Source organism: Patella vulgata, chromosome 6, assembly GCF_932274485.2.
Source record: "Patella vulgata chromosome 6, xgPatVulg1.2, whole genome shotgun sequence".
Lineage (NCBI taxonomy): Eukaryota > Metazoa > Mollusca > Gastropoda > Patellidae > Patella > Patella vulgata.
The window spans coordinates 73,646,568-73,657,779 of NC_065884.2; the positions used below are offsets into that span (position 1 = coordinate 73,646,568).

An 11,212-nucleotide genomic window follows, 5' to 3' on the forward strand; every position below is an offset into this window, starting at 1 on the left:
CAAAACATTTCTTGAAATCCATCGAACCGGAAAATTATGCCCCCCCCCCCGCCCCCTCTAGTTACGGGCCTGAATATAATGACGTGCGCGCTGTATAATAAAGTATGTCATTGAGTCATCTGGCGTGGTTTCGATTCTCCGGTTGACGTGACAAGGAGTAGGGTCGCCTGTTCAACCTCGTGGGTTTTCTCCGGGTCCCCCGGTTTCCTCCCATCTCTCTCTCTCTCTCGGTTGCCGAGTCAACGTCTTACTCACTTAACCACAGCGACTATAAGTAGCAGTCACGGCTTCTATTAACAAAACAACACATAGTTTTTAGAGACAGTCCAGAAACTACCTTGAACATTTTTTATTTCAAAATTGGCTATGATATTTTCATAGCATGGCCAAGCCAAGTGTACATATTTTCATATTGGCACGCAAAATGTTAATATTTTTCATTTGGAATTTTACCCTATACGTTTATACCTTCCTTTGATTTAATGACATTGGATATCTTGTCCCAGAAAGCAATACTTAACGGATGCCGCAGATCAACATATAGAATGTTGTCCTCGGTGACAGCTTCAAGCAGAAAATCAAGATTAGCCGTTAGATGTATCTGATGATCGATTAAAACGATTAATCTCTGGGGTGTTGTCAGTGTTATTGATGATAAACAGTTACACATGGCAAAATAGGCTAGATCACTTCTCAAAAAATCTTCAGTTAAGATTAAAACAATCTTCCAACTGTCACGTATAGCTTCTAACAGGTCATCGGCACGGGAACCACCAGGTAGGTGATCTCTATCACGAAGGTTTAGTTTGATTCCACGATTTGTTTCCAGTTCATTTCTCAGTTCATTACAAACCCAACCGGAGATAGAGTCCGTGTATATTATAAAAGCTTCATACACAAAATCATCTCTTTTCTTTGGGTAAATATTTTTTCCAACCATCCTTAAAAGCAGTAATTTCAGTTTCATTTTGTTTTTGGTGAAAACAAAGGCTACTGTGAGAGTAAGAGCAACGATAGCGAATTCCCCAATAGCTATATTCAGCCAAGAGGACGAAACACATTTTCGGTTGAAGGATGTCCATTGGTTATAAACGGCTTTAGTGGAGGTGGGTATTCCTGATGATTCTATACAAGAATAACTGATACGATCTAAATTAACACGGGTTTCTTCTAACCATAACAAAAATGGAATCGCCTCACAGGTACAAATGAGTACGTTTCCCCAAAGATGTAACTGTAACTTCTTGTTGTTTTCGGTGGTTTTCTCCAACATGTCTCTTGTTTCATACTTTAAGGTAGTTATTGCATTATGGTTAAGATACAAAGCGTTCAGCTTAACCAACTGGTTTACGTCTGGTATAGTTATAAGGTTATTATTGGCTAAATTAAGTACTTTCAATGTAACCATTGAGTTAAATAAACCGTTAGGTAAATACACAAAACCATTACTAGAAAGATCGAGATTTTCCAATTTTTTTAAGGGACTGAAAAATCTACGACCATTCTTAGCAATGAAATCGTTATCTAACAGGGCGTTACTTGCATGCACTGTCCTTAGATTCGGAAACTCGTCAAAAAATGTCACATTTATGATGCTTAGAGAATTACCACTAATGTCGAAAATTTCCAAATTACCAAGTCCAAATATTTTACGTTTCAGATTGTACAGTCCACAATAAGACATATTCAAATATTCTAAATTATTCGCAAAAATAAATTGAATATCAACTGTCAATTCTCCAATTTCATGTGGAAATCCAGCTATGTTTAAACGTTTCAATTTGCTGGCGATAAAAATTGGTATTGGTTCAGGAAAATTAACATGTGCATCAGCTGGTGTTGCCCGGATAATATATTTGTTATAAGAGAAAATCATTTGATCAGAGAAGTCTGCCTCTTCCAGCATAGACATGGCTGCCAACAGAAGGGGGACAAGGTTCAAACGTATTGTTCCTGTGATGCGATTAGCTGCACCATTAATCCGCCTTATACATTTGGTGAACGGTGGATAAGGTTTGATAAATAGCACATCAAAATCTATTATGTTGATCACGTTTTGACTTAAGTCAAGTTTCTCCAAGCATATCTTGGATAGTAATTGTAGATCTAATCTTCTATTATATCCGAGATATTTTAGAGATGTAACAACTCGGGCAATACTGATCTCTGTCATATTCTTATATTCAAACACATGAAGAACTTGAATCAAGCGAGAAAAATTACCATTCTTCATAGTTATATTATTGAGCAACAATGTTTTCAAGTTGGGAAATGGCAGAAGAAAGTCTTCCTCGAAACTTTTAATTATGCAGCTATTTAGCTGAAGTAGCTGAACAGGGATATTAGAAAAAGCCTTAAATGATGTGTTTGTTAATAAGGACAGTTCACAATTTAACCATTGTCCGTGTTTCCAGGTTCCACCAACGATGAGTTCCTTAAGCTCGGTTAGATTAGAAAATCCAGAATGAAAATCGGAACTCATGTCGATATTTAAATGTGTTAGTTTTGTTAGGAATCCTAGGACTCGATCTGGTATAATAAATTGACGGTTTGGAAAACGTGAAATATCAGACCTGAGGCTTAAATTTGTCAAGGATTGGAGTGGGGAAAACACTTCCAAAGGCATAGAGATGTCTGTATAATTCAAATTGTGTCCATTGAATTCTAAAACTAATAATGAATCAAGTCCATGAAATGAGAATTCTTGTAAAGTATCAATAGGATTAAAGCTGAGATCAAGATAACGTAGTTGAGTCAGACATTTGAAATCATTATTATACAGAGTTTTAATGTTGTTAAAGGTTAGATCTAGGGTTGTGGTGTTGTCGGGAAGATCTTCTGGAACTCTTGAAGTTTCAATGTGAGAACAGTTGGCGTGAAGTCCACCGTATTGTGCGTCCACTGTTTCAAGACATTTATTGTTGGCTCCTACTGTTGGTAAGGTGATGGATAAACCAAGTATTATTCCAAGTATGTGATAAACCATATTTCTTCGTCTGTGTTTATGTACCTTAAATCAGAATAAATAGGACTGTCTTTGATTATTTATCTATATAGAATGGTCAAGTCCCCCCCCCCCTCCCTGTATGTCGTCAGCGGTAGGAATCTCAGATAGATATTAAAATAATAATTGGGATCATACATTTGATGGTTTAACTGATCAGTTGTTAGTTAATTTTAAATAGTCATTGAATAACCCCCTGGCAGAAAACCGAATATCCCGATAAACAGTCTTTAAACATACATTATGCAAGATCTAAATTTGCCTATTGTAGGTCTTTCTTTAGGCCTGGAATGTTATATAAACTATTAATTAGACATTAATTAACGTATCCAGACCATTATCAACTCTCCGTGTCAACGCTAGCCTGCGATATTTGTTGAATTATGATCCGATTTGCTGCATAACTTTCCTTCACGATTTAATGATTAAATGGATAATCGAGACTATGATTTTTGTCGTACCGACTTTAGTAATGATGATCGAGGCTATGCGGAACTTTCGATAGCTTATTTCTCGGTTCATAGTGGATCAATCTGACTGAAATTTTCAGCAAATTGTCCTTACGTTATCTTATTTATAAATATTATCGCGAGAACTGCCAACTCTTTATATTCTAATCTCCCATAATGTATCTTTAAATAATATATTTTCCCCATATGATCTCCGATATGCCAAATTAGCGATGACACGTACGTGAAATGCATATTCAATAACCATTCAATAGCATACATTCGTTGAGGGACGGGTGGAATTAGACCGCGATGCAAGATTTTATTTTTAATACTGTTACTGTTACCGTTATGATTTAGCGTTTCATACACATGCTGACGTAAAGGCTGAACTATATTTAAGGCTATGGCATTTTCGGTTTATGTTGAAAAACGTTTGGAACACGAATAAATGATAGATCCAAGAGAAATATTTTAAGCAAATTGTAGTCGGGTGGTGAGAGATTCAGGTCGTCTGATGGTTTTACCGGGGAATAGGTACCTTTTCTACATTGATTCACACTGCTTGTGTGGATTTTTTTAATAATGTCCATTAAAGGCATAATTTGTATTTATTGTCAGATTGCTCAAATGAAAGGATTTCTACATCAAATGCTGAACAGTAAAACATCGGTTGTTGTCTTATGACGAAAGGTTTTACGATTAAATAAAAGTAAATTTTACAGTCTTGTAGTGTCGGTATAAAGTGCAGCGATCGCGAGTTTCCAAAATAGAAAAGAGGCGAAACTACATGAGGTGACTCTGACCTGAAAACCGTTACAATCAACTAAATGAAAAATAAAATCGCCGAGTTTAATCCGACGATTTGACCATGTTCATAACAAAGTATTTTTTAAAAATCTGATGCATACAGAAAATATTTTTAAGGGCTTCATAGATCAATAAGTGGGTGAAGATTGTTACGCAAGGGCGAAAATTTTCTACGTGCATTCGAGTATGTGTCATTAGAGATGCATCATACTGACAAGGAGTGTCAGTTTTTATTAGCACACATATTTGTGGCCATGGACCAGCCTACCTATAGGTTTGTCTATATTTTTGATACACATGTAAAATAGTATTGTGCTCACCTGATCTGTTTTAACTGAAATTTGAAACCATTGTTATTATTCTCTTAAATAGATCACTCACAATTAAGTTTCTTGCATCTTCATTATAAAGGTTCCATACCATGTAGATAGAACTTCGTCTGCAGAAAAATATATTTAAAAAGTTTAAGAATTAAATGTTGACGAAAACAGGATAAATTGATGAACTGTAAGTAAGCGAACTAGGTCAGGGTGAAGAAACCAGATAATTACTTTTGACGGAAATGAAAACGGAAATGATATTTACATACATATCTACTACTTATTATAGATGACACGGTTTCTTGTTTATTACTTAGAATTGCATGGTATGATAAACTTGCAGATAGAGTATAAATATTTTGTACAATATCTTATCATTTTATGGATACCGTTATTCAATTTTATTTATATTCGTGTTCGAGTGGCACACAGAACTAGTTTCAGATATTGTAATAGAAAAAAATTTTGAATAATGGATATAGTTGGAAGTAATTCAGTGATATAAATAAATGATTTCTATAAAAATAATAATTACGTTTTCTTGTAAAAGTTTAGATTATTATGGGACCGAGGAAGATTTTGATCGCATCCTGAATGAGATACAAACAGTATCATTTCCGTTTCCATTTCCGTCACTGGACAAATGGCACAACATTTAAAAATAAAAGTAGCGTTGCCAAAGGTTTTCAAATACATAAAATGAATCTAAAATGGCAATGTCACTGCAATTGGTAACTACGTAGATTCAATAATCTGAAAACATTTTGAAAAAATACTGAAAATTTGAAAGGTTATTATTATATATATATATAGAGAGAAATGGTGTTTAACGTCCACTCGACAAAACTAGGTCATTCCGGGACTAACGTATGGTTTAGTTTTATTTCAATAATTCGCTTGCGCGTATGGGTCTTAAGCAGTGGAAGGAAACCGGAGGACCCGGAGAAAACCCACGAGGTTAAACAGGCGACCCTACTCCTTGTCACGTACAACCGTGAATCGAAATCACGCCAGTTGACTCAATGACAGACCTTATGATACAGCGCGCACGCGCTAACCATGACTATAGAACGTTCACCAAATATTTTCTTGATGCATTATTCAACTACAAAATTAAAATATCTCAAAATATAACTCAGATGTAAAAAAAATCCTGGTGGCATGGACACAAAAAATCAATTATGTGCCCTTGATCTACCATGATTTGAACATCCTTAGTTACTACTCCATTCTTATTTCGGTCATAATTCCACTTGCTACGCGGTAGAAAGCAAAGGGATGATAAATTCCAGGTGCGTCGTTAAGATTCGGCCATTTAATTAAACATGAAAACATTACAAGCAATGGTAGAGTCGACGTGTCGCCTGCAAGAGACAGTAGTTCATTTAATGTATTGACTTTCATGAGAGACAATTTGGCAAATAGCCACTGTGGTTGTAATTATAGCCTGTTGGTTTGGTTTAGTTTAGTTTTTAGTTTTTATCAAAAGAGAGGAAAATATGTGATGTCTATACAAATTTTTATTATTATGTAAATAATTGTCTTCCCGTAGTATTATAACTTTAAATTATACGTATGTTAATATGTATGAAAATGTGAATGTTTCCGGTAATAAGCAGTCCACTTGCTGTAACGATGTCATGCTTTCAACAATAAAACTGTTCGCGTTTATATATCTTACCGCCTTAAAGGACAATATTGGTGCCAGTCATTATCACATATGTGATAGAACTAATTAAACACGTTCCAAATATAATTTTAACTCAGGGATCATTGCTACGATAGCTGAGTTATACAGGATTCCTGAATCGGAAGTGACGAACGCCAAAGGAAAACACGAGACATACCTCTATATAACTGGCTGAAGTGCCGACTGATAACAGATACATGGGCGAATTTCTGCTCGCTAATAATTCCTTCGAAGACTAACAGTTGTTTTATGAGACTGTGAGAGGATATCTAACAATTTATAAAAAGAATTGACTGCCAGTAGATAAGAGAACACGAAAGAAAAACAGAAAAAAAGTCCGTGCATTACCATGTTTTTATAAGGTAGGGGAAAGCGGGGTTAGTCCGACCCCATTCATATCTCGCGCCCACTCGGCCAAACCTCAGCAGATTCCAGTACCCTACATCTAGCCTCGGCTGTATGACGAAGTCTGCCATTGGAACTACTTTCAAGTTCCTGATTACCAACGCCGTTGCCCATGACGACGCATTTAAAGAATGTTTTACCATACAAAGATTTCAAAGTCTGAAGCTGTTTTTCTTTCAAGTTTATCCTATTTCCTTTAGACACGGACCAGTTTGAACTGAAAAGTCTACATACGCTTCGAACGACGCAGTTTTGAGAACTTCTTTCTAAAAGCGGCAAGTTTTCCTAATAATACCCCCGTCAGACCGGGGTAGCGTCCTTACTTCGCTGCTACGGCGATGGAAAATAGTTTTAGAGCGCGTTAAGATCGCCATAAGCGTAGTGGAAACGCTAGCTATCGTGCTGTAGTCACCATGGTCGCCAATGATCGCCGAGTCACCGCGTTTATTTTGAGCATGTTCAAAGCAAACGCCAAGGTTCTGTGATCTGAACTGTAAAACTATGAGAATACGACTTTTCTTTCAAGTTTGTAGTTTTTGGGGACATTTTCGCTCGTTGTGTTCACGTTTGCCGGCGACCTTGCGCATTTTCTGGTCGCCGTACGGTCGCAGCAGCGCAGTAAGGACGCCACCCCGGTCTGACGGGGGCATAAGTAAACCGGTGCTGCATCGCAATTGTATAGGCGTAGGTACATATCACTTACTGTCATACAGCCGAGGCTTGATGTTCGCCCATTCGGACATGGTGACTTTGAGATAAAATTACTTGGATACGCCTGTCAATAAAACTATTTAATGTATGCAGTAAATTGGCCAACTCCACGGTCTGTAATCTAGTATGGTCTGCGGCAGTGGTTCTCAAACTTTTTGTGCCAACGGCACACCTTGCAACACATGAAAAAACAGCGACAGACCTGACTTAATATATATGAAAAATATTTGATTTTTTTGCAAAATAAAAAACATGGCAAATCATAGACGACATACAACTGTAGCCACAGACGAGTCATAGACACATAGTATGGCTCAAACTAAACGGCACACATAGGAATATCTCACGGCACACCTGTGTGCCGCGGCACACTGGTTGGAAATCACTGGTCTACGGTAACGTAGCTTCAAAAGTTATCGAGATATGTTGGTTTCATTACAAATGGTGCGAACTAGCCCCGCTCTCCCCTATAGAATGAATATAAACAAGGGAATGTACGGACTATTTCTATTTTTCTCGTGTTCTCTTATCTAATGACATTCAATTACTGTTTTGAATTGTCAGCTATCCTCTTACAGTCCCATATAACAACTTTTGGTCTTCGAAGGAATTATTAGTGAGTAGAAATTCGCCCATGTATCTGTTATCAGTCAGCACTTCAGCCAGTTATATAGAGGTATGTCCCGTGTTTTCCTTTGGCGTTCGTCACTTCCGATTCGCGAATCCTGTATTACTCAGCTATCGTAGCAGTGATCTCTCTGTTAAAATTATATTTGGAATGTATTTAACCAGTTCTATCATATATGTGATAATGACTGGCAGGCCACGCCCACATCCAGTTCACGCCTTGTTGACCACACTGTCCACATCCGGCTAGCAATATTTCTACTACCAATTACCTCCTGACTGATTGACGTTTTTTCACTAACAGTTTACGGAAAGTATTATTGCTACACAATTATTATGTCTGATCATGTACATATTATTTTACTAATTAGACGAAATTGTTCTACAACTTGAAAACAAGTATGGCGATTATTTAGGATGTTAATTTTTTAAATTTGATTATTTCTGTAGTTTTGCAGAACAGTAGGACGTTAAACCCCATTTCCTTTCATTCCATTTTTTGTAGTTTTGTAATCGGAGTTCAGCTTTAACTCGAAAACAAATGAAATGGGGTTTAACGTCCTACTGTTCTGCTCCGAAACTTGGCTAAGGAAGACGGGCATACGCCATACAGTGTGCTATGAAGGAAAGGAAATTTTACCCGGGCAGCGGCATTATGACCTACTCTTATATCGAATTCCAACTGCCAATGGATCTTTTACGTACACGCCAATGTGTACACGGGACCTCGGTTATTCGTCCCATCCGAACGACTAGACAGCTGTCTTTGTCAGGCCCTCCATCCTGCATCACTGACAAGGGGAAATCACACCGGAAAATCTGGATGAACTTCCTCGGCCAATGCAGGGATCGAACACCCAACACCCGAACTCAAGGCTAGCGAGCCAGTGTCTTACCCACTTAGGCACCGTGATCCCCTTGTTGAAAACAGGTTAGAAGTCGACAGCTTCTTAAAATGAATTCCATTTTATACAGTACATTTGTAAAGTGCATTTATTTTCCATATTTTCAATACTCCGGTAACGACAATTTAGTGCTGTTGAATCTATAGCCCAGTCTGGACCTCTGAATACCCATGGATTGAATGTGAATATTATCATATGGCATTGTGATGAGAATAAACATTTCTATTTTTGTGAAATATATCAATACTTGTTCATTAGTGTCTCTACTTTAACCATATTATGGTGGAACAACTTACCCCACCCTCGGGGTAAATTGTGCCATTTGGGATCCCACCATTTTATACCGGTATAGTACTTTGGCTGCTTGTTAAAAATGAACCATATCATATAATATCTAGTATAACTAATTTTGGCTGCACATTTTGGCTACAGAACTAAGACAGTATGATGAGACTATAATCACTGGTTTATTATACATAAGCACGACGTTTCCATATGCTATTTTACTTCATAAGATTTTTACAAACAAATTAGCTGTTTTAACAGGTGCCAACCCTTACCTATAATGTTCCTCATTCAGTTGCTGAATAAATCCGGTGTTGTCTTTAGTTTGCGTATGTGAAAAACCGTAACCAATATGACAATAAGGATATATAGCTCAGTAGACTAGGAAGTTTATCAACCGGCAAATGGACATAGGTCACCAATTATTCCTACGCCGTCAGCCACGAAACAAGGGCCACAACTATTTTTAGTCTTTCTTCCCCTTTCCCTTTTCCTCCTTTTGCATGGTGATTTTTGTTGACTTTTTTGGTATAGCATTGAAGAAAGGGGTTTGAATATACATTTTCTGTCAGGTTTAGGTGAATATTCATGATTGTGAGGCGAAAGGACACAAGAGTTAAGAGGTTGGTTAGGTTGAAATGTAGGGTGCAAAATTGCATGTTTTTATATCTCTACTTCCAGTTTGTGTATCTCAAGTTTTCCATGATGAACCTCATACATGCTTTTGGGCAAGAGTTTGCCACATGTTGCTCCATCTGTGGTAGAAAGAGTTCTACCCAACGAAAATTTGGAAAAAAGTTAGAGCCGGTGTAAGAGACGAGAGTTAACATTAAAGTCAATGAGGAAATCATTGGTGATCTATGGCCATATAACAAGTCGACAGGTCAGTATACCGGAAGGAGTACATTTACTTTTTGTTCCTATGATTTACTATGGTTTGGTTTTCGGACGAGTTGTTCAACTAGAAAAGGCTTTATTAACAACTGATACCGAATCTATTCCTTTACGTGTTTGTATCACGAGCCTGTGGTAATTTGCGAGTGGGTGACATCCTCAGTATCCCCAGTGTACTCATATATTATAATTGTAATTTATTGTTAATAAATACGCATTTAATATAAGTTGGACTTCTTTCGTTTAGGCTACCGTCTGACTAACTCTTAACCTTGTCTCTTGAAGGGGAGCCATTGCGGTTTGCCCACTTTACCCGATGAGAGTTACCGCCTTTGCAATTAACGATTTATGGGATAGGTCGATAAAAATAGCACAATCATCAAGGGCTGATAACTTGAAAACGTGTCCCCCCTCCCCATAGATTAACCCAGGGTTTAGTGGAGTAGAACGGAATGAAACCACTGGGGATACCGCGGATAAGTGGATGTTGGCTTGTATAGCGTGCAGTTGCCTCGTAACTTCTACTTTTCGACTTTCGCGTTCTGTAGCGGCGAAATGTAGAAATTACGAATAGTATATATGCTTCCATACATTATCGCTTTGGATTGATTTAGGCCAGTAATCTTCCTCACATTGACTTCAATTGTTAAATCTATTACATTTTTTGGTCTATATATGGCTGGCTGTATGTTCTGGTAGAGAATCTTTAGGTGGGTCACTATCATCACGTGGTTTATATGGAAGAGAATGACGACGAATAGAACTCTTTGTGACTTACCTGTTTACTTGTTGAAATTGAAATGAAATGGGGTTTAACGCCCTACTGTTCTGCTCCTATACTGAGCTAATGAAGACGGGCATACGCCATACCGTGTGCTATGAGGGAAATTGTGCCCGGAGAGCTACTACGGCCTACTCTTATATCGAATTCCAACTGTCAAGGGATCTTTAACGCGCACGCCAATGTGTACACGGGACCTCGGTTTTTCGTCCCATCCGAATGACTAGACAGCTGTCCTTGTCAGGCCCTCCGTCTTGCATCAGTGACATGGGGGAACCACGCCGGAAATTCTGGATGAACTTTCTCGGCCAATGCAGGGATCGAACACCCG

At 37.8% G+C, this 11,212-nt stretch overlaps 1 protein-coding gene across 2 annotated transcripts; it reads right to left on the minus strand.

Annotated features, from left to right (window-relative positions):
• Positions 1 to 312: 312 nt before the first annotated feature.
• LOC126825316 (toll-like receptor 4) lies at positions 313 to 9,617 on the minus strand. Of its 2 annotated transcripts, none has more exons than XM_050554903.1 (3): positions 9,482 to 9,617; positions 4,645 to 4,702; positions 313 to 3,010 (listed from the first exon to the last, which is right to left on the minus strand). In XM_050554903.1, exons 2-3 carry the CDS (start codon positions 4,684 to 4,686, stop codon positions 455 to 457), a joined length of 2,598 nt encoding a protein of 865 aa, XP_050410860.1. In that variant the 5' UTR covers positions 4,687 to 4,702; positions 9,482 to 9,617; the 3' UTR covers positions 313 to 454. The 2 variants fall into 2 exon arrangements, with proteins under 2 accessions (XP_050410860.1, XP_050410861.1); XM_050554904.1 differs by having other exon boundaries at positions 4,584 to 4,702.
• Between the last annotated feature and the right edge of the window lie 1,595 nt (positions 9,618 to 11,212).

What these genes read in the sequence shown, in the direction of transcription:
- LOC126825316 (XM_050554903.1), bottom strand. Translation starts at nt 4,686, where the DNA reads ATGGTATGGAACCTTTATAATGAAGATGCAAGAAACTTAATT. An exon ending in AAGATGCAAGAAACTTAATT is followed by an intron (nt 3,011 to 4,644) that starts GTGAGTGATCTA and finishes TTCTGATTTAAG; the next exon opens with GTACATAAACACAGACGAAG.